The following is a 24,236-nucleotide window of genomic DNA, read 5'->3' on the forward strand; positions in this document are numbered from 1 at the left end:
ATGAGACCAGGCAGATGCAGGAGACATTTTGGGGTGGGAGGGAAAATATTGGCCAGGACATGCTGAGGCTGAGGTGATGATGTAACATCCAAAGAGAGATACAATAGATTAGTTGGGAGACAAATAACTAATGTTTGGGGAAAATGATGATGGAGAAGTACATTTGGAAACCCTCAACATGGAATTAACTTTAGTCCTGTGATGGGGGGAAAGGAACAATTAGGTGTGTAAAGATTACACACAATTATCAGCATTTCATTTTCCAAGGGAGCTTGAACAATAGCATGTTTTTTTGTTTTTGTTTTTAAAGTGAGATTATAGGGAATCTGCAAATTTCTTGTACTAAACCTTTTATTGAATAACTACCATCCAGGGAGAGACCTAGCTTTCAAGATTAAGATGAAAAATTCTCTGTATTCTGCTCTAAGATAGAGCACAGGGTCTGGAATCAGGAAGACCTGAATCCAAATCTAACCATAACACTTACTAGCTGTGTAACTCTGGGCAAATTATTTAATGTTTGTCTTGTTTATTCAACTTGTTAATGCTTATCAATACTGGAGAAGCAATGACTCAAGTGGGAGCTGTCAGTGGGGTACATGTCAAGTAATGTGGAAAAGCTATTAGGTTTGCCTTAATCCCATGAATTTGCCACATGGCAAACTTAGGTCCTATTGAAGGAAATGCATCCCCACAATGAGAGGGATGCCAAAACATTAGTTTTCCCCTTTGGAGGTCTTCAAGCAGAGGCTGGATGGCCACGTGGGTTTACGGATTTACCAGCTCACTGAAGTGCTGTGATTCTTTGACAGTATTTGTATGGGGATCACCTGGATCTGTAAGCTTGAGTGTGAAGAGGGAGAAATGCTCAATTTCACAATGCTCAGTGTGGAAGAAGATAATGGAGAGGAGCAGGGGAACAGAGAGGAGGCGCAAGGGAAAGGGCACACATCACTTTGGGGATGTCCCCCTCACACTGAAGTTCCTGTTTATGACTTTGTAAGAACACAGATACAAGTATTACATTCATAAACCTTTTATTCAGCACATTACAGCAGGGGAGGACCCCAGTTCAGACACATGGTCAGAGACAAGCAAGGCATTCCTGGTTTAAGGCAGTAACTGATAGGCTAAATGGGGTTAGATGCCAAGGCAAAGGAAGGAGCAACAACGTGTTGGCGTGACAGTCAGGGGAGTCTCTGCAAAGATATTTGTGATAGTTGGTAAACTCACAGCTGCTCCCCCACCAGAGCTGTACAAAGCACATGTTGTTTCTACATAAAGATAAAATATTTCAGTGATAGCAGAGGAACAGACATTAAGAAAACTGAACTCAACTCTCATTTGCCCTTTATGTCACAAGTTTTGTTATGTTATACGCAAAAACTGAAGCAATTTCAGAACAATGAGTACACATTATGCTGAAATTTCATTTTGGCCCTAAGATCTCTTGTGGCTATTTTGTCTATCCATATAATCTGCTGTTTATGTCATGTGTTTTGACACAGAAAAAGTATTTTTTTGAAGAGTAACTGATGCATGTGTGATGGGTGAAATCTGAAATAACTATAAATAAATAAATAACACTAGCTATTTTCAAAGTAACCCTTTATTCATACAATAGGTCATGTGAAAAAATTTCAATTTCCTGTGCATCTCTCCCACGTAAAAAGTGCCAGTGGACACCTTAAAGGACAAAAAGAAAGCATAATTTACAAGTGTGATTTGGGAAATGGAGGGAGAACTGGGAGAAACAAAAACATACAACCAACTGTAACTGGGGCCAAGAACTATGAGTCAAAGTCATGAATAGTGTGACTAGGTGCAAAATTGTTTCACACACAGTTCTTGGGGACATGCCCAAAGTGGTTGATCATACTGCAGACTACCTAATAAAATACACTAGATATAGAAGATGGTGAAGGTGCAGAGGAGTGAATGGGTTCCACTTCACTTCTGATTTGGCTTTTTAGGTAAAAACAGAAGCAGAAACACAGTAACTAAAGCACTTTAAAAGCAGAAAGAAAGTTTTGTGAGGCAATATAAAGTTTGAATGCACTATCAATATTCTAATTTTTCTGGAATTCTGACTTCATTTGGAACTCTCTTAAGCTATGGCAAACATACCTTAACTGGAAAAGGCCAAGAATCTTTATTGGCATTTAACATTTTGGCAAAAATAGAAAATTTGATACTATCCACAGTATTCCAAAAGTCATGTTTTGAAAGAAATTATTTTTGGTTTAAATGATGTGTGTATGTGTATGTGTATATACACACACACATATATATATATATATATACATATACGAGCACACACACATATTTAACAAGTGACAGGCCACAATGGTAGGGAAAGCAAGCATTTTACACATCCTCAGCACTGACTCAGAAGACCTTCTCTTGTCAGGTGAATTATAATCTCACATTTCATCACTATCTGACATGAAATACATTGAAAACATTCAGTAGTGTTTACAGAGGGTAGTGGATTATTTGATAAGGCATCAGAAAAATATCAAAATAAGGCACACTCTGTTCAACATGGCAGAATTGTGCTAAGCAGTAGTTTAGTTTTCTTTCAGGAAGGCACACATTGTACATCTGATTATTCATTGGTTTAAAATGTAGTTTAGAAAATATGGAATTCATGTGAAGAGGAAAGCAGGCTTGAACAAATTTTTTAAACCCTGTTTCTAGAAAGTTAATAACAATATTACTTCTAAGGCATGAAATTCTGGTTCTAAAGAAGTCCTTTTTATCAGCCCATATGGAAGTTTATCAAGGCACTGTACAAAATGAGAGTTGGGCTACTGAGATTTCTAGTTAGAAGTATAATATATATGTATGTATGTATGTGTGTGTATATATGTACATATATATGTATGTGTGAATATGCACACACATACACATATATTTGAGACAATTTCCTATAAATTGAACTTTACATTAACCAACAAAAATAATTTTGTTTTATATATAACAGTACACAAATTTGATAATACAGCAGGCTTAAGTCAAAAGACTTGATGACATTTCTCAAACCACAGGCCTGAGCTTCACTGGTTGTTCATGAAGAAACACTCCACACTAATAAACAAGGAAAAGGGATAGAAGAAAAGAAGTTAACATTTTTTGTTAATTCACATTCATAATTTTTAATCTAAAGCTTCAGTTTAAATAAGTAAATTTTTGATTACAGGTTTTGAAAATTCCATATTGGTTATACTCTCCTAACTGGTTTATCTAGACTTTAAGTAGAACTGGTTGGAATTTTCCAAGGGGAAAAAAAACCCCAAAAACTCTATTCAAATCACTTCTTTCTACAGGAAGCACTTAATATCTGCAGAATAAGAGTCCCAGGAAACACATTTGTCTAAACAATTTCCAACTACTGGGCTGAAAATGACAATGGACTATGTCAGTCAGAGGAAGGAGATCAGCTTTAATATAAATATTTGAAAGGAGGTAGTGCTCTATTAGAAACAGATTAAAAGAGAATACCCACATTGAAGAGATCAGGGATTGACTGAAGTTGTGAAATAAGATTTAGCTAAAAGAATAAATCAAATTTAATTATAGTAAAGTAGCACAATCATATGGTTAAATATTACTGGAGGAAATGAACTAAGAGAAGAAAAAAGGAGAGGGGAAAAGAAAGAGAGGATACTGGAGAGGAGAGTAGGGAGAGGGGAAAGGGAAAAGAGAAAAGAGAGGAAATGGGGAGAAGAAAGTCTGGAGGAGCAAGGGAGAGAGGAAGAAAAAGAGAGAGGGAAGAAAGGACAGAGAAGAAAAAGGGAAGAGATGGAAAAGGACCAGAAAGTCTTTTGGATATCTGATAGGCTTTAATGGTTTAAGACTTTTGGGATTTTACATCTAAAACTAAAAATGACATTTTAAAGTATATTTTTTCTGATATAGCACATCCACTCACCAATGATGATGATGATGATGACAATTGCAACAGTAATTAGTATTGCCCACATCTGTAACAAAACATATTCCATATCTTTAAAAGTGTAGATTATCCTGCTTACTAAGAATACTTTACAATAGTGAAATAGCCTGATAAGAGACAGATTATATTGTTCTACTCATTAGAAAAGAAATTAAGGAAGCTGATAACTCCAGGAGACATAAAAAAAACAAAAAAAAAACCCAAAGTCAAAAGAATGAGAAAAACAAAAACAAAAACCAAGAAAAATAGAGCATTCTGGAAAAACAAGTGACCTGGAAAATAAATAGATCAAGGAGAGAGAATTTAAGAATTATTAGACTAGATACAATATATGTGTGCAGATCTGTACAGTTCTCTTGTTGCACAAGAAAATTGGATTCAGAAGGTAAAAATAACAGTTTACACTCATTTCCCAGTGTTCCTTTTCTGGATGTAGCTGATTCTGTCCATCATTGATCAATTGGAATTAGATTAGCTCTTCTCTATGTTGAAGATATCCACTTCCATCAGAATACATCCTCATACAGTATCATTGTTGAAGTGTATAATGATCTTCTGGTTCTGCTCGTTTCACTTAGCATCAGTTGATTTAAGTCTCTCCAAGCCTCTCTGTATTCCTCCTGTTGGTCATTTCTTACAGAACAGTAATATTCCATAACATTCATATACCATAATTTACCCAACCATTCTCCAATTGATGGACATCCATTCATCTTCCAGCTTCTAGCCACTACGAAAAGGGCTGCCACAAACATTTTGGCACATACAGGTCCCTTTCCCTTCTTTAGTATTTCCTTGGGATATAAGCCCAGTAGTAGTATGGCTGGGTCAAAGGGTATGCACATTTTGATAACTTTTTGGGCATAATTCCATCTGCACACATATATTGTATCTAGGAAATACTTTAACATGTTTAACATGTATATGACTACCTGCCATCTAGAGGAGGGGGTGGAGGGAGGGATGGGAAAAGTTATAACAGAAGTGAGTGCAAGGAACAATGGTGTAAAAATTACCCATGATTTTATTCTGTCAATAAAAAGCTATAATTAAAATAAAAAATAAAATAAAATAAATCAGCAAAAAAAAAAAAAAAAAAAAAAAAGAATTATTGGACTACCTGAAAACCCAAATCAAAAATGGAGCCAAGATAATTATATTTCAAGAAATTACCAAAAAAAAAATCCCTGATAGCCTAAAACCATTTATGACTATCCGCCCAAGATAACCAAATGAAAACTTCCAGAAATTTTATAGACAGATTCCAGAGCTCCCAGATCAAGAAGAAAACACTGCAAGCAATCAAGAAGAAACAATTCAAATATTATGGTACCACAGTCAGAATAACATAACATTTAGCAACTTCTTCACTAAAAGACTGGAGGGCATGGCATATTGTCTTGGAGAGGACAAAGGAGCTAGGATTATAACCAAGAACTCCCTATCCAGCTGAGTGTAATCCTTCAGGGAGAAAAAGTAGTCATTTCATGATACAGAGCATCTCTGATAAACAGACTCTGGTCTTCTAAGTTACACAGGATCTTGTTCTGGTCTCCTTATCTCTCTGGGGATCACAAAACTCATATTCTTGGTTCTCCATCTGAGAAACGTATTACTACTCCATCCGGGTGAAAACTTTCCAAACGAGCAGACATAAAGGACCCCAAATCTTATAAGGGCACATTTGATCTTCTGTAAAAAAGTATGTTGGTGTTCTCTGACCACTGCATTTTGTGGCTATTTTCTAATCTTCTGCCAAGCATGCTATGGGTCTGACAAGTCCAACCCTAACATGGACTATGTCTCCTAAGCCCATAGTTCTGCCAGAGATTCCCTGAATTCTGGGTATGATTTTGGATCCTAACTCTGCATAAGCCTGTCACAGACTCTGGGGAATTCTTATTAGTATGGAGGGGCAGAAAAAACAATGACGTCTAACACTCACATAGCACGAAAATGGATAAAACATCTTTCTCTCCACAATCCTGTGAGGTTGAGAGGAAAAGTTCCTGGAAGCAACATTCCATGTGATCTAATCTCCTTCCTCTCCCTTTAATAGATGAGGATGCTAAGGCTCAAAGAAGGGCTATGATTTGCCCTCAGCATCCTTTGAATGCTCGCATGCAGAATGCCATCTCTTTTTAAATACTTTGAGGATCAGAGAACTCAGAACTGGATTAGACCCTCAATAATCCTTGACTCAAACCTCCTGATTTGACAGATGAAGAAAATAAGGTTTAGAAAGTCATTTGTTCAATCTGTTCCCTGAAGGCTTCAACAGGCCTTTGGATTCCAAAATCCTGGTAATTACCATGATTCCAGGTGCCCAGGAAGCTCATCTCTCGGAGTACAGACTCCACAAATAGAAGCCTTCTTTTCTGGACAACCAGACTCATGATGGCCATATGCCTGTGTATTTGAATTCACAAAAAGCTCGCTAGGCCCAAATCACCTTGAGTGAAGGATAATATCTGTGAAGAGAAAGTTGTCAAAAGGGAGTGACCTCACCTTGCAGTTCTTCCACCAGTACTTCCTCTTCAATTTGGCCGCACTTGTCTCAAACTGGGAAGCCCCTGCTTGCAGCGCATCAGCACGGTCATCCAACTCAGAAAGTTTCTGATCTCGCTCCAGAACTTTGTCCACATTGACTCGCATAATGTCCACTACCTAAACAAGAGGTTCACAAAAGTTAAATAAAAATGTGAATGGAATTTTCCAAGGAAATCAAATTGTTGCATTTCCCCTCCCAAGTTTTTCCCCAGGGCCCCAACTAAATTTCCAAAGCAAAAGATAACTACAATGTTATAATTAAAAAGGAACAGTGATATAACAGAATTAAAATGAGTTTCTGAGAAACTGTGATTTTTCAGAATTTAATAGAAGACCATCAAACCTTCATGTTACCATGTTTACAAAGTTTTACAAAGCAGATGTAGTAGAAAAAGATGAATAAGTTTAAAATTTGATCAACTTAAGTATATATGTACAACAGCTCAATCACCCAAGAATCAAAAGCAGCTTGTTCCTACAATTGCAGCAATTAAAACTGAATTGATGTGGACCTTGAAATAATGTGCCATTTCTTATTTTGTAAGTATCCAGAGGATTTTGAAAAAAATACTGTTTTATAACATTTCCATCTACAGGTGCTTAACAGAAAATAATTCCCTCCTGTAATTTATAGAGCAAATAAGTTGTCTGATCTTGCCTGTCTCTCAGTGTTTTTTGATCCCACAAAGGACTGAGAAACTCTCCCTTCAGGCAGCTTGTAAAAAAACAGCTATGATTCTAACACACTCAATTTTTTTTTTTAAACATTGTCTGCAATTATTTTATTTTATTTTTAAAAGTTTTTAATATTTTTTTTTATTATAGCTTTTTATTTGCAAGATATATGCATGGGTAATTTTGTAGCATTAACAATTGCAAAACCTTTTTTTCCAATTTTTCCCGTCCTTCCCCCCACTTCCTTCCCTAGATGGCAGGCTGACCAATACATGTTAAAGTATAAGTTAAATTCAATATATGTATACATGTCCATAGTTATTTTGTGGTACAAAAAGAATCGGACTTTGAAATAGTAACACACCCAATTCTAAACACAATTTAAGGTTTGTTATTTTGATGAAATCAAATATGAAAGATTCTGAAAACTTTAGTAATTGCAATCTTCACTAGAACCTTAAAGATTGGCAAAGGAATTTTATATGTATAGGTCACATGATCTCCACAAAACTACCCCATTTTATAGATGAGCAAATTGAGGCCCCCAAAAGGAGGAAGGACATTAGTATGGTCACAGAGCAATTAGCACCTGAAACAGGTCTAACACTCCTCCTAGTATATGTCTCTATGTGCGTATCAATGCTGAGCAATAAGCAAGTGTCTTTTCTGGAATTTTTCCTGTTAGCATCATGACCCATCCTGCCCCCAAACCCCTGCAACATGTGGTACACTTCCAGATACACATAATTAAGAACCATACCTTCAGTGGCTCCATTGTAAGTTCAACGTAGGTTAACATTAAACAGGCCAAAGACAATTTGCAAGTATTGTCAACAAGACTTTTTAAAAACCTGTAAACTCTAATCAATTTTGATTGTCCTATAACACTGGGGAGAAATCTATATTTCATTTAGTTAGCCTTTCAATTAGGACAGATAAAAATTCAAGTGTGGAGGCCAGTAGCTCATTTTATATATATTTATTTACATGTTGTCTCCTCATTAGATTGCAAGCTCCATAAGGACTCTTTTTGCCATTTTGTTGTATCCCTAGTATTTAGCAGTGTCTGGCACTTAATAAATATTTATCGATTGATGCCATATACTTGATAAGCAATTTGTGTGTCCATAGGAGTAGCAGCAAGTTGAAACTGTCTATGATACCTATAAACCTAATCTTTACAGCACTCTAGTGGGTGTGGCCCAACTTGGCAGAAAACTTTGAGAATTTTTTTTAAAAAGCAAAGTTTAATTTACGGCCATACATGTATTCATTCTAATTAGGGAGTGTCTGACTTCTACCCAGATCAGAGCTGTTAGATCTAAGGAGGTGGCTATCTATGACCTTTTTTTATTATACTTTTCAATTCAAGTCCAGAGTGCCTACAATTTATAGTTAATGACTAATCTTTCTCATCTCTATAGTTAGAAGTTATGGGTTTACAAGGACCCAAAGCCATACCTCATCTACTTGATTTTGTGCCTGCTGAAGTCGGCGATTGCTGCCAGAGGCAGCACCAGGAGGAGGAGGCCCACTTGTAGACCTACAACATACAAAATTATAACCATCAGCAAATTATAACATGTTTTCTAAAGAAATTTATATCAAGAATATAATTAGGTACCAGCTAGTGCAAATAATGAATCCTTTGAAGCAGTTGTACATAGTTGAATTCAGCCATATGGAAATATACAGTTCAAATCTAAATTGAGACCTAGGTATAGATGAAATCTTCTGACTTCTTAGCACCACACAGTAAAGAGGAACTACTATGGAACAATAGCTTCCTTAAGTTTTTCTTTTAAATGTAATCTTTTTGACAGTAACAAAGTGAGCTTCTTCTAAAGCCTTTTTACTTCCTTTGAAATTTCCCAACATTTCCGAAATACTGTGAATTATGTCCTCCAGAAGAGCTAGATTGGATTCAACATATTCTGCTCTGTACATTATCCAAAAAAAAGAAAAGATATACTGCTTCTAAATTCCTATTTTCAGAAGCTAATATAATTTCTTAAATAAATAGTAGCTGACATTTAGTTGACACTCTGAGGTTTGCAAAGATTCAGCTGTACATTATTTTATTTGACCATTACAATAACCCAAAGGTGTAAGTAGGGCCTAAAGGTATTCTCCCTTTTTTGCAGATGAGGAAACTGGGCTTCTTTAGAAAATCGAGGTCAGCTAGTGTCAGAAGCATGGTATTCAGTTTTTTGAGAGTAATATAGTGCAAGCCAAGTCAATAAGCATTTATTAAGCACCTACTAGGGCCAGGCACTGTGCAAAATGCTGGGGATAAAAAGACAAAAATAGAATTTGTCCTCAAGGTCTAATGGGAGGAGACGATATGTGAGCAAGGATGTGCAAATCAGACATTGATAGTGAAGGCACTGGATTGTAGAGTATGTGGATGTTAAAATGGTACACAAAGGCTGGAAAAATAAGAAGCCTCTAAGTTATAAAGAGCTTTAAAAGCCAGATAGAGGATTTAAAATTTGATTCCAGAGGCAATAGGGAACCATTGAAGTTTACTATATAGAGAAGTGCCATGGTCCACTTTGTGACTTAGGAAGCTCATCGACAACAGAGGGGACAATAATTTGGAAGGGAGACGTGAGACAGAAATCAAGCAGAAGGCTGTGTAGGTGTGAGGTGAAGGGGGTCCGCATCCCGGCAAGAGCAGTGCCGTAGGAGAGAAGGGACCGTAGGAGAGAAGGGACGGGTTCAGAGAGATGCGGTAAAGATAAAATTGCCAGAACATGGCCTAGGGGAAGCTAAATGATTTCAATTTTGAACAAGAAAATTAATTCATGCAAGTCCAGGGTATCTTCATAGTTAAGCCTAAGGGCTATGGCTCTCCCCTTCACCTCATCCCCATTAGGGAAATAGCAGCTTTCATCTGTCTCTGAATCTAATTTTCAGGAATCAAAGCAGCGCTCTGAATTTACTTATCCTTTAAGGCCACGCTCAAATCTTAACTTTTTCATGAATTCAGCTCAATAAATGTTTCATTAAGCCCTTGCTTGTATGTGTAAAGCACATGCGTTAAGGTGCTCAGGAATGCAAAGCCAAGCAAGTACTCAACCTCAAGAAGCTTCTGTTCTGCTGGAGGCAGAGACCCATCCCACCAACATAAACCTTATGCATTAATAAGGTAATACAAAGTAATCGCAAAAAGAAAAAACTGTCAAAAGTGGGGAAGGACAGACAGAAAATTTTCTTCTAAAAAAGGGCCCTAGAATTGCTGCTTTGAAGAAAATACTATTCCTTGACTATTCTACCCTGGAGTGAATACTTTTTATTATCATTTTAGTTGATATCTGATCATAGGCAGCCATGTAAGGTTCACTTGGGTTGTTTTCCCACCTGGAATTTAAATTCTTAGAAAGCTTTCTGATGGGTGTATGGTGGTAATGCACGTAGGTCTGGAGGACAAGTCTGCCCATAACGAGCACTAGCGGAGTGGCCCTGGGCAAGTCACTTACCCCCTCGGCAGCCTGTTCTCTTATCTGTAAAGTGACCCGGAGAAGGAAATAGCCAGGCCCTCCAGCGCTTTTGCCGAGAAAACCCCCAATGGGGTCAGGAGGAGCCAGACACAGTTCTTTCTCTTGACTGGGGCAGCCAATGACGGATGGAGCAACCAGACCCGACTCTACATCCCGCCTCGGAGCCTCACTCGCTGCTCACTCCCCAAAGTTCCCCAAGGGTAAAAAGGGCCTAATAACAGTATTTACTGCCTGGGCGCCCGGCTGCTACTGTATCCGCAGCGCTTCCGACTTCCTTTTGGGGAGCCGAGCAGACCCCGATTCTAGCTCCCTCGGACCCACGGGACTCCACAGGTGGTCGGCTCGGGAAGCGCGTCCCCACCCGAGAGCCCCTCAACCCTAAGTCAGACGCCTTCAGGCGAGTCTCCCGGGTGGAATTTGGGGACAACTTCATGGCCGCAGGGAGAACTCTTCGGCCTGCCCAGCGGCGGACGTGTCGGCCGGGAGGCTCGGACTGGGACAAACCCGCGGGCCCTCCACGCTGACAGAAGGCCACGCAGGAGCCCCACTTTCCGCCTCCATAAAATGGGCCCATAGAACAAGCAGCTCCCACTTCCACAGGTGGTCTTGAGGCCCTGAATTCAGAGCGCTTGGAAATCGCTCACAAGGCTCCACCCCAGCGCCAGCTGCTTCTGAGTGCGTGTCCATTATTATTATTGCCGCTCTCCACCTTCTAAAGCGGAAAGGGTGGGGGGCCCCTCAGGAAGGAGGGGCGGGCCGGACCTGGAGCAAGGGTCACACACACATAAGTGGCAGCTGGGGGCGCGGTGGGGGGCCCCAGTCCCGCCCTCCCTCCCCCGGGAAGTCTCCCCAACCCCATTTAATTCCGTCCCCGGCCGGTAGGAACTCAAGGCTTCGCCGGTTCTCCGGGTAAGCCCCTTGAGGGCAGGGCCTGCCTCGGGTGTCTTTTGATACCCCCGGAGTTCAGCATTCAGTGGGCACACGGTAGGGCTCGTGGGCTCCAAGCGAGCTGGGGCGTCCCCCGCCCCGAGGGAGGCCCCCCAGTCACACGAGGCCACGCCCCGGCCGCGGGGGCGGGCCCGGAGGCAGCCCCGGCGCACCCCACCCAGAGTCTCGGTACGCGGCGCGGCACTCACATCTCGGCGGCGGGTCCCGGCGTCGGGAACGAAATGGCTTCGGCGGGATCGGGGGGGCCTCGGAGCTCGGAGGGTGAGCGGCTCACTGGCTCCCAGATTCCGTCGCCTGCTTCCCTGACTGACTGGCAGGCGGGGCGCGGCTGCTGACACACAACCGGGAGGGGGCGGGGCCTGAAGGTGAGGCGTACTCACGTACGTACGCCCGCACGTCTCTTCGTACGCCCGCACGGGAGAGGAAGCGGGGTTAAGCGCATGCGCTCGCGAGGGCGCAGCTCTCCCGGAGGAAGTCGGAAAGGGCGGAGTCTAGGGGCGCGCGCGCACGCTCTGCGACCACGCGCACGGTCTCAGGGCGCGCGTTCATCCTGACTAACGGATTCAACGGTTTTAACGAGGGCTGCCGCCGCTCGAGGCGCTGTGACTGACAGAACCGAGGGAGAGGGAGAGGGGTGATGACCGCTGTCTCAGCCCTCCCCGCTTTCCTCCGTCTGCCCCTCGGAGCTTCCTCTCTCTCTGGTTTTTTTTTTCCCCCTCCTCTGGTTGAGTTTATTTGGACACTTGTAGGAAAATGCGGGGACGGGCGGCCTCGGTGCCGGCTCCCTAGGGGGAAAGGAAGTAGCCTGGGTAAGTGAGGGCGGGGGCAGCGCCTTAACAGATCTCCCTGTCTCTGCGCGGAGACTTGCGTCCCCTAATGGGGGTGGAGAGGAGAGCCAGTGCCCAAGCGCTCTGTGCCGTGTGCGCATGCGCGCTGCTCTCTCGGACTGCCCCAGGATACTCCGCGTCCCATGTGAGAGGCGTGGCAACTCGCGCCCAATGATAGGGGTACTTGCCCCAACTAGGCGGGCCGCAGACTCCCGGGAAAATCGGTCGGTAGAGTAGCGATATTATGAAAAGTACAAGCACTGCCAGACAGATAGCAGTGCTTTCCTGACCCTCTCCACAGGTTGCTTTATTAGGATGCTATTAAGTGCAGGTGCAGAGAGTGCGCTTCATCTGTGCTTTTTAAGAGTAATTCCTAAGTGAATATACAAGTCAGGGTCGCGTGTTTACAGGCGCCTTCCCGTAGAGTCGTAAATAACAAGTACAAGTCTCAGCTGAGTTGAAGCTCATCGAAATTTCAGTCGCACAAGGTCCGGCTCCCGCGGTGCCTGAGCACGTAACTTTTCCCATCGGAATCTGAATTAAAAACGAGGCGGCGCCTGGGGTCGGGAGCTCTGGTCCAGCCAAGAAGAGTTTTTACATTTTTAAATAAAAGTTTTACTGGGTGTAAAAATGTAATAAGGAAACCAAGCATAATCCTCGCTCGTCTAGCAGGTGTCATTTGGCCGTCTGGCCATAGTTTGCAGACTTTTTGCTCGAGGCGATTACCTCAAAATTGTCATCTGTGTTCTGTTTACTGAGCACTGATCTTGCTCGTGGCTGAGCTGATCGCTAGAGATGCCTTCAGAGTATAGACTAGTTGGAGACCTGACTGACAGTTACGGGGCTGTAAGAAAGAAAACAAGTACTTAAGTAACTGAAATAATAAACGTGATTTTGTGTCTTTTGCACACTTTTGCAATGAATTTATTTTGTCCAGTAAGTTCTTGTTTCTGAACTTAGTTGAGAAATTCAGCTGGCCTGCAATGAATTAAGTTTTAAAATGCAAGAATTTGTTTGTTTGTGGGCTTGTTTTTGCTAATTACTGTATAACCTTGCCTTGAGGAAGTCTGCTTTCCTTGAGGGATGCAAGTGCACACCAAGGAGTCTGATCTAGTACCTTTACATCACCAAGCTATCCTAGCATGTCTGCTTTGGTATCTAAATTAGGTCCACTTTCTTTAATCTTGCAGATGTATTTAAACAATGAATATTCCTTAATCACAGGAGGGGAGGGAAGGGGTTGTTGCAACCCCCTCATTCCTAATTTCCAACCAATCATATTGATTTTGCTATTCATGATGCTGAGCTCTTGTAAATAATCATAATTTGTTTCCTGCCTATGGAGTCCTATTCTTTGTTCTGTCCTCCCCAAACAACTACGAGAAATGAATTGTCTCCCATTGTTGGAGGGTATCTTAGCTTGGCAGAGTTAGCTGAAATCCTTCTTATTGGTAAATTCACACTTATAAATTGATCATGTTCAGACATTTTTTGTCTTGGAAGGCTATGCTGGCAAGTTGGGACCTGTATGTGGAATTTGAAGGGTGGGTAGAATTTGGATAAGCAGAGGGGAGTAAAAGTCTTTAGAATCTTGCAAGCAAAAGTAAAGAGGCAAGAAAAAGATTAGTGAGGACATTTGACAGGAAGAGAGTACATTTAGGGGGAGTAAATAAGATGGAATAAGGACAAATTTTGGAGGAAAATAATGACTATAATTGACAAGGAATATCATCTTCCCCCCCCCCCCCATTTCTGTCCAGGAGCAGAACTATATACTGGGTCTCTCTATGAAATGATTCTAGCATCTGAGTATCTAGGGAACAAAATTCTATTAGATGTTTAATAAAACTAAGAAGAATTTGGATTTGAGTTGGTAATAGGAAATCAATATAGTTTGTGAGTAGGTGAATGACTTCATAGATGCAGTTTTTAAGAAAGGTCTTCCACTAAATCCTTGTGTCTTGGTTGTGGGTTTCTGAAAGCTATGTAAAAGAAACTTAAGTTCTGGGAGATCCTTTCAAACCAGAAAGGCTCTGAATACTGTCCTTTTGATAGGCTGTTTGATAGGCCACTTGTCCTGTGAAGTTTGGGGAGGCTTTTTACCAGATTGGTAATCAAATAAAAGAGAGGTATGCTGGAGCCTGGCTAGAGGGCCAGTTGTTAAAGTATAAGTGTGACCATTTATATCTCAACATGATTGTTGATCCTGGACTCAAGAAAGTGATGCAGAAAATGTCAGAATACAGGTCTCACATTTCCTAGCTGTGTGACCCTGGGCAAGTCACTTAACCCCAACTTCTAAGCAAAACCCCCCCAAACAACAAAACTCTCTCACCAAATTAAAACAACAAAGGGATGTTAAACATATAGTTGCACATCACAGGAACTGGGCTAAATAAGGGGGTTAGACTAAAAGGGAACCTCCAAGGTTCCTTCCAGCATTAGATCTATGATTCTGTGAAAGATTTTGTATGTGTGTGTGTCCATAACCACTCTTGGAAACAGTTGATTTGTGCTCTATATCTGTGTATCTGTGTGATATTAGTGAAATCCTAGGTTGGAATAGAATAGATTCAAAAATAGGAAGAGGCTCTTGAGGGAGAGACTAGCTCTTGTTGCATTAATTCATGTGGGATAGGTGAAGAGAGCCTAGACTAACATTCGGGCAGTGAGGATGGAGGGACTTTCAACAGTTTGGAATATTGGCACTAGTGACTCAGAAAGCTTCAACATTACATGTTTTTAATTCAGTTTGGAATTTAAAGTCCAAAGATTTTGATTTCTTTCTAATCCTTTTAAGTAACTTACTTGAAAATTGAGTAGTAGAACATTCCTGAGATGTACAGTGGAGGGCCTGTGTGACTCATGTTCGTTAGAGATAGATAAATTTTGGACACAAGTTTTGTTTTTTAAAATGGATACGCTTGAAAAGACATGAAATCAAGTAAAATGTGCTTGCTTTAGGTGGCCGAGAAATTTAAAGCAAGAACAAAACACACCACACTTAGTATGGGGAAATTTTCTTCATTTTTAATTTACAGCAGAAAGAATATAAAGCATTCAGAAAACATTTTCCATATTTTAAGGGCAATTCAAAACATTTTGCATGGTTCCAGCAGCTGAGTTCTTCAACAGATCCATTGATTCAGTGATGCTTTACATGCACAATTACAAAAATAAAACTTACAAAAAAGGAGACATCTAGACTAGTTTTACATGCAAGTCTTGGGGACCCCCCGTTGGGCGCCAACTACTGTGTGGAACTGCCATAAGCGACCGTGCAACCATAGAGGGGGTTCATGTTATAGTCTTTATTTCGTTCACACAGTACAGCTGATTTCAAATGTGTAATAATAGCAATTAAATTTTCAGGAGACAGAATAATATTAGCTATTAATTTTTTATAATGAAATCCTACTCCTGGCACTTGGGAATTCAGATTATCCAAGAAAGCTGCGCTTACCTATCATCTTATACTCAAAACTATGATCCACAACCAAGAAAAGGGCGATCAGAAATGCATTATTTCAGTGGAAGTGCAATTTTAATTAACTCAGTGGTCAATGTTTTATAGGTGGGTTATTCAGTAGGCATTAAACCTACTTTCTCTTCCCTTTATGAAGACCCTCTGAGTTGGAAGAGTGACATTAAGTATTTCTATATCTTACTGAGTCTTCTATCTTGCCCATCTAATAATGTATGTGAAACTTTTTTTTGTAGAAATGTGAGGGTTAAAACAAATCCACTGAGGTCATTACTCTTGTTAAAAAGATCCGTTCTTTTCGTTATAATAAATGGAATAAACGTGTCTAAATTCTTTCAGTTTTAATACAGGACATTTCAAAAGATCTGGCCTTCACATTCTATTCCCATTTGTGTGTGCAATTATGTATATGTGTGTATGAGTGTGTAATACTCAATGTTCTCCTACAGGCCCAATTTTGTAAAATAATAGATGTTTTGGGACTGCCACAGCTGCAGCATGAGCCACACACTTAAAAAAAAAATTGAGTTAGGTCAGTTTACAAATGTACAGGTGGCTGTTCATTGTGGGACTGTCACTGTTGTCAGAGCTGATCACGAGCAGTAAGACATATACTGTACAGTAATTCAAGGTTGGCAGTGAAAGGAAGTAATTAAAAAACAAGTACAATTATAGAAAAGGCACCAAGAGCACTGACCCCAGTTTTTACCCCAATCCTTTTGTATATACCTTCCTTCCAAAGACACCAGTTTAAAAGCTTCTTATTTGTGAATATTTTTAGGCTTCACAACAAGCCTTGCATTTTAACTTACAGTTGATGGCCAAAATCAAGTAAGAACAAAACTAATTGTCATTAACTTTACACCAACTGATCTTCAGACTTAGCTTGGAAATTTTAAACTGGTATCAGCAAATACTAACTTACCCTCTCTTAATTTAACATTAATAGTTTCTATTTTTTTTTAAGTATCTGATTTCTTTGGCTCCTCATTATGTGGAAATAGTAATATACCATGACACCCCTACAAGACCAGTTTGCATCATTTTAATTTTTAGTATTTAATTTTTTTGTGCAATTTTTATTACATTTTCTGACTTCCAGCAGGAGATATGAAAATGTGAAACATATTTTTCTACTTTCAGACTATTTCTTTTTTTTTTTTTTTTTTTTTTTTTCAGTTTATGTTCATTCTAAGTGTTCTTTATTGGAGTGAGTGGATGGTGTTAAGCTATATACTGGTTTTTCTTATGATTATCTGCTTTGCAAAATTAACTTAATATTCTTAAGCAATATTAGCATTCACATTACTTGGCACCATTGGCAAAAAAAGTTAAAGTAAAATTAAATAAACTCCTGGTAGCCAAAATTAAATGTAAACATATCCTTTTTTTTTTTTTAATTTTTTTTTTAGTAATGTTACTCTGCCTTTTTTCCTAAGTCTAAATACAGTAGCTCTTTTTTTTTGCAGTTTAGTCATGCTTTAGCAAAATGTTCTTCTAAAGAACATTTAAAATAAAGTACTCTTATAGTGAAATAAAGTTTTTGTTTCATTTTACAGACCATAGCCACTAATGCTTTGCTTTTTTTCATTTCTTTTTTTCTTGAATTCATGCACATATCTCTGTTTTAATATATACAATATGTACAAACAATACATCCACACTTTTCTCGCTCATTCAGACAAAACTATACAAATAATAATTTTATCTTGCCATGTTATTGACCCTTTGTGAATAAAATATTTAGTAATTAATCAATATAATCCCTTTCAAATAGTATTTCTCATTTTCCATTTCTACCTTTTATATATACAGAAACTGCTCATTTTTGATGAAATATCGCCAAAATATGGAATTTACTGGCCAGAACGCAGCACCACACTGATCTTTTAAGTGGCATAATGTCCAGGCAATGTTTATGGTTCCTTAGAATAACTAAGAATTTCCAAGGTTACTTAAAAAAAAAAAAAAGCTACATGCTTGACTAATTATTCTACATAACTTTCATCTCCCATGAAAGTAAGGCAAAAAATAAAGTGCTGGACATGAGAAAAAGTACATGGTGACTGATTGATAGACTTTGCAGGTTCTAGGAAAAAACCATACACACAAAAGAAACTTTCAAACTTTCCTTAAGCTGTATTTCCTTATTTCCCATGCATTACCCGTTTGCTTCACACATCCACCCCTCTGCAAATTTCCGCAAGACATTAAAAACCTGCAGATTTAAAAAGTTGCATTAAGTGTGCTGTAGAGAGATTAAAAAAAAAATCGAAGAGCAAAGGAAATGAGAACACACGGACCCAATAAAGATTTGTACGATCTAAGCCCTCCACCGAGAATCCCAAAGATTCAGCTTCTTGGAAATGATTGACAGGTGCAGGAATAGCATTTTCTCTGTTGCTCGTGCATTCCCACCTTTAACTATATTTTTGGTATAATGTTTGTCCAGTTCCACACGATGTTTGAATACAGCCCTAGATGAGGATAACCATTTCTTTCTGAGAGAAGGAAGCCTCTCACAGATTCCTCCTGGTGTCTTGTTCTCCCATGAAAAAAGAAAAGAAAAAAAAAAAAAAAAGCAATGTTTGTTAGAGACCTGGGAGACGCAGGGAAAAAAAAAAAAAAAAAAAAAAAAAAAAAAGGGACCTTTGAACTGCTAGAAAATAAGAAAAATACACTGAGAAGGAAGAAATGTTTCACAGGCTAATTTCATGATTCTATGGTTATGAATACTCTTCCTTTCACAAGCACTGCTTTGATTTTACATTCTAGAAACACAGCAAAACCAGATTCCATTATTCTATTACATCAGATAGGAGGGTATAATGTATTGAAACTGGAAAAACAGAACCAGCAGCTCTTCCCACTGGTTTGATTGACTAACATCAATATCTCAGAATCCCATGAAGTTGTTCTACATAGTTTTATAAGTTGGGGAACTGACTAGATACAATTTATTCAGCTTTTATGGATCTAGATACTGAACTAATATTCACTGGTGGGATTTTTCTAATTTTGTAAAATTTTGAACCTGGTCACATCATTGCATAATCTTATTTTTTGGTGTTTTAGTATAAGTAAACATTTAACACAGTTTTCTTGCATATATCAGGACTTTAATAAATTGAAAGAATTGAATTTGTATCTTGATTTAAGTGTATATAACTTTATAATGCTATTTTGCCTCTTTCAGATTTTTTTTTTTTTGGTGAGGCATTTGGGATTGAGTGAGTTGCCTAGGGTCACACAGCTAGGGAGAAGTATCAAATGTCTGAGGTCATATTTGAACTGAGGTCCTCCTGACTTTAGGGCTGGTGCTCTATCTACTGTGCCACCTAGCTGCCCCAACATCTGACAGATTCTCAGAGTTATCTAAAAGTTATTTCTTTTGGATGAAATATTTTAAACACACGAGTGTGACTGAAAGAAATTAAATAGTAAACCTTTTGTAGATGTTCACTTTTGAATTTTGCATTGTTAATCCCTAATTTATTACTTTGTAATGCCTTCTCTGGGCCTCAATTTCCTCACCTATAAAATGGGGTTGTATTATTTGATTGCTAAAGTCCTTTCCAGCTCTAATCTTTAATTCTAGATTTTGATTTTTTGTGATAGTTTTCTTGAAGTGGGGACATAACTATATATTGTAGAAAGACAAGCTGAGATTTTGATAATTAGTAGAAATTTTTCTTTCCCATAAACCTTTATCATTCTCCTCTTTTCTCATACTTAAAGATACCTTAGTCATCTCCACCAGAGCTCACAGATAGGTAATAACAAAATAGTAAAGAATAGTACCAGAGTAAAGTAACAATTTAAAAAAATATTAATTGCATTTTGAATTTTTTAATGGAATAATTTGAAATACATAGAAAAGCTCACCAATACAGGGTTTAGGGAACCTCTTTTCTGCCAAGGTCCCTTTGGATTTTTATGACATCACTCATGGGCCATACAAAATTATCAATTATAGAACTCAAATGGTAGATTGTTGTACCTAGCTTTCAGTTCATCATTTCCTGCAGTTAATTGTGGTAGCAAATGATTTTTGTAGGCCTTATGTAGCCAGTGGGCCCCAATGTTCCCCATGAGGTGAATAATTATGTAATTTGCCAGTTTTATAAATTTTTTTAATACAGAGATCACTTATCAGAAATGGACTAGGATTTTAAAGTATTGGTGTCTATTTTTGTTTCTTTATAATTTAAATGGCTTAGAAGTAGTTTTTCAGATCTGTGGTTAATCAAAAGAAAGAGGTTAGAAAAGCAAAAAATACTAGTAATATATTTTTATAATCTCCAATGGGACTGTGTGTGTAGATTTTAAAAATTTATCTGAATGTCATATTATTTCAAGAGAAAATACTATTTTAGAACCACATACCTAAATCTGCTAAAATCTTACTCCTAGGGAAGACTCTTAAAATGGTTCAGCAGAATACCAAATCTGACAAGATTTTAACACCAGCAAACTGATCTGTGTCTGTCATCAGATGACTAGTTTACCATGGCTCCAGATGGTTGGTCCTAAGACCTTCTAGTAAGGTATAGCAGGATTATAATTAGTGGACAAAGTATCCACATTGATAAGATTATAGATCCTTAAGTATTGAAATAGTTAAATCAATATTTGCCTGGCACAAGAGCACATCATACATCCTGCTCAAATTTTGGAATTATTAACTAAGTTCTTAAGAAGTCATAGGATATTTAATTCAATTAGTGACTTGTTACATTACATCTGTAAAACTCATAAAGCTGTAAAAATGCTTTTTTGGGGGAGGGTAACAATTGTGGAAGGTAGTGTGTATATTGAATCCATTATTACAGATGAAGAAACTGAGGCTTAGGTAAGTTTATTTGCCCAGTCACACATTGAATAAATGTCACAACCAGAATTCAAACTTAGGTCTCCTGGTTTCAAGTGCAGTGGCTTTTCTACCCTACCACTCTTCTTTCCCAACAGGTGGTTTGGGTTGGGAATTACAAAGAAAAGACGTTGTAAAAATTTTTAATAGGGTTGTAACATTTTGGCTTTCCTCGTGGACCTCTAAAAGAGGTTTAAGGGGGAAGCTTCTCTAGGTGACTTTGGAAGGGTGGATTGTTAGAAGTGTTGTAGAATGGGAAAACTGGGCAAATCAGTACTTTTCTATTTTCTAAAATATTTTGAATTTGAGTTTTAAAAGTAACTAGTTTTTTTTTTAATAATTTTTAAATACTCTTCAACTCGATTCTTAAAAGTAGTTTAGAACATTTGATCCTTGCTTTACATCTAAATTCGAGGAAAGAGATTCTGAATGTAAGTGAAGCTAACATAGCTTTGAAGGGAGTTTAGGAAAACTATTAACATAGGATATTGACTTATTTACAGAATTTACTGAATTCTCCTTAGATTTCAATAAAAAGGCATTTATAAATCAAAATACATTTGCTTAAAGAGCTCACTAACCAGGAATTTATGTTTTAAACACTGCTGTTTTTGCTTTTCTTTAATGATATGCCCACATGACACCAAAACAACCAGCCAATTTGATGGGGGAAATTTTAGTAAAAGGGTATCATCAAATATACAAAAACAAAGTTTTGTCTAGATTTTTCTACTTTATATTTGATTGTCTAAAGGTTAAGAAATTACCATTCTAAATAGTCTTGTTATGAGTTAATGCCCATTATAAAAGTTATTAAACGAGCCTAATATCCCAGTTCATTTACAGAAATAGAGCCAATTGTCATTTTCACAATTGCATTCTAGCAGACATTGTCGAAACAGAACCAACAGTACTTCTGTGTAATGCGGCCTTCCTCAAGATCTTGAACATTACAAGAGAATAGTAGCTCCATAAGTACATGGCAGTGCAAGGGTTAAGAGCAACATGGGTTACTTTTCTGAACTGTACTACTCCTGGCAAACAGCAGGACAGCTGAATCAGGCAGAGCCTACCCTTTGTAAGCTTTTTGGCCCTTTCCCTGACGTGTCAGCTTAAGTTGAGGTGATAGCTTAAGACAGCAAGGACTTTTGGAACTATAACCATTTTCTCAAACTTCCCAAGTATTCTAAACTGACAATGACCACACAGTTGAGATTTTGTCATAGTCTTATCCGACAATGTTGCATCATAATGTCCCGAGGTGATGTAGTAAGCAACAGCACTGAAAGCCAGCAAAAAGCCCACGTGGTACTACTTCCGTCAGACGTCCAATGATACTTATGAACAAATGGAGAAGGCCTAGTTAAGAAACTTGGAGCAAACAATGGCTTCATGGTTTAAGCATAAGGCAAAGCTGCTTCATTATATCTACTCAGTAATGCTCAGCCAGAGAAATGTTTAATGAGTCAGTGAATTTCAGCAGATAGGTTTTCGCAATGCTGGACGTCAGTATATGTAGGGCAGCCATTCATGGCTTTCTAGTCAGTTACCTGTTGCTCTTAGAGCTGAAATGGCTTGTGGGAAATTTAGGAAAAGGGAGATCTTGCCATTTTCCAGAAATCTCATTTGGGTTGCAAAAAAAAGACAGAAAGGCCCAATAAGAATGATACCCCAGAGCATGCTGTCTGCAATTTAACACACACCTCTGTGTTCCAAAAATATTCAGTCCCTGCAAGAGGTAAGCGAAACAAAATTACTTTGGAGATCTTAATTGCACCCATGACACATCCTACATTCAGTTTTTGCTCTTTATTCAGTAAGTTGGGCCAGTGAGAATCTGTTAATATGCATTTTGTTATATCCCAAATGTAACTATGGGGAAATGGTGACATAACTGATAAGACAGCTTAGAATACAGTTTATTCATTTCATGTATTTTTACAGGTATTAAAGAATTGTCACAGAAATGGATGCATAAGTTTAACAATCAATCTGCTGGGTTTGGGGAGTGACCTCTTGAGGATGTTTCAGATGGCTTTTCTGATAGGTCGAATTCAGAAGTAAATACTTACCATAGTGGATGGCAGCATCTGGCATAGATAGATACATTTTTCAGAGCCAAGGTCAAACATAGGGAAAGCTTTGGTGTTTTTAAAACCATGATCAAAATTCATTTCAATTCCCACCCAACCCACTGCAACCTATTGCTAATACTTGCTGTGTATGGTCCTTTTGAACTTCTAGACCCACCTTTGTTGAAAATCCATCAGAATAACTAGGCTAACAGTTCACAGGGTTGATTCAAATAATCCTGTAATCCCTGCTGCTAAAATATTAGGGGAAAACAGGAATTGGTTTGGTAATTGCTTTTCAGAGAGAATGGTCTTTAAGATTGTTGCCCTGTGAGTAGTTCCTAACATCAGAGAAACTTCTGAAGGGATATGTGTTGGAGGGAAAAGGAATAAAGAAATGATTTCTCTCTCTAGAAAAGGAGAGGTATTTTATTTTTTCAGGCCAACTGCAGCCTCAATACATTCAGGATAAAAATGGCTGTGTAATGTAGATTATTTACTTTTATTTCCCCCACCAGAAAGGGAATTTTGTTTTTTCTTGTTGTGGGTCTTTAAATTAGTAACTTTAAAAAGTTAGAATAAGGTGCTTAAAAATCTAACTGGAAAGTAATCTCAGACATTTGTAATCCCTTCAGGTAACTCTTGTTCCAAACCTACATTTCTTGCTCAAAATAATTTATGGAAGTTAGCATAATTTCTATGATAAACTTAAAAAAACCCAACTAACAATAAAATTCAATTCTTAATTTATCTGCTTAGCGTCTAACCTAGATATTAATAAAAAACCAACTACTTCCCTATTGGAAGCATAATTTTGAGTCATTGGTTAATTAAGTTGGAAAACTAAGCCACTGAAAAGGAAGACTGAGTCAAAAAGGGCCAGATTGGAAAGTATTTTGTATGTTTGTTTAACCTTCCCATTTCAGAACTAAAAAGTTAAGCAGAAAATAGGATTCTTTTCTGGAGGTTCCATGCTTTTGAAGTAAGCCTTCTTGGAGCCATTGTGGTGGTATTCTGATGCTGATTTGATTCTGATGATAGTCAGGGACTACCTTTTATAGGTAGCCTCTGTCAGTGGCACAGTCTTGAAGTAATTTACCAATTAAACATTCTGATGTTGCATTGTTTCATATTATTTTTCAGTATATATAATTTTGCAAGGTATATTTTTGGATGAAAACTCCAGAGATATGAATCCTTACACAGAATGCCCTGCCTCCACCTGTAGCTCTGACCTGGGAACTGTTAGCAAGACCATCTAGCCTGCTATGATCAAGGAGAGAGGAGATCTCAGTGGTTACCAGTCCAAGCTCTGAATGTAAGTTATTCCTCAACTTAAGTGCTTAGGT

General features: G+C 38.5%; 2 protein-coding genes across 2 annotated transcripts in view; both read right to left on the reverse strand.

Moving 5' to 3' along the window:
• Positions 1–1,020: 1,020 nt before the first annotated feature.
• Positions 1,021–12,504, reverse strand: VAMP3 (vesicle associated membrane protein 3). Its single transcript, XM_074306377.1, has 5 exons — positions 11,823–12,504; positions 8,645–8,726; positions 6,467–6,625; positions 3,935–3,986; positions 1,021–3,090 (listed from the first exon to the last, which is right to left on the reverse strand). Coding segments are annotated over exons 1-5 (315 nt in total). The 5' UTR covers positions 11,825–12,504; the 3' UTR covers positions 1,021–3,070.
• A 2,965-nt stretch (positions 12,505–15,469) lies between these two features.
• Positions 15,470–24,236, reverse strand: part of CAMTA1 (calmodulin binding transcription activator 1) — a 129,072-nt gene continuing 120,305 nt past the window's right edge. Inside the window, exon 13 of the transcript XR_012488589.1 lies at positions 15,470–18,544. The gene's annotated coding sequence lies outside the window, so the exon portion shown is untranslated. The remainder of the gene's footprint in view (positions 18,545–24,236) is intronic.

This window comes from Sminthopsis crassicaudata, chromosome 3 (genome assembly GCF_048593235.1).
Source record: "Sminthopsis crassicaudata isolate SCR6 chromosome 3, ASM4859323v1, whole genome shotgun sequence".
Lineage (NCBI taxonomy): Eukaryota > Metazoa > Chordata > Mammalia > Dasyuromorphia > Dasyuridae > Sminthopsis > Sminthopsis crassicaudata.

Bases quoted from the DNA above. Each gene is read 5' to 3' on its own strand.
- VAMP3 (XM_074306377.1), bottom strand. The intron at 3,987-6,466 runs GTGAGGTCACTC...GTTTTGTTACAG, and splicing joins ACTGGTGGAAGAACTGCAAG to ATGTGGGCAATACTAATTAC. The intron at 3,091-3,934 runs GTGAGTGGATGT...CTTGTTTATTAG, and splicing joins CATCATCATCATCATCATTG to TGTGGAGTGTTTCTTCATGA.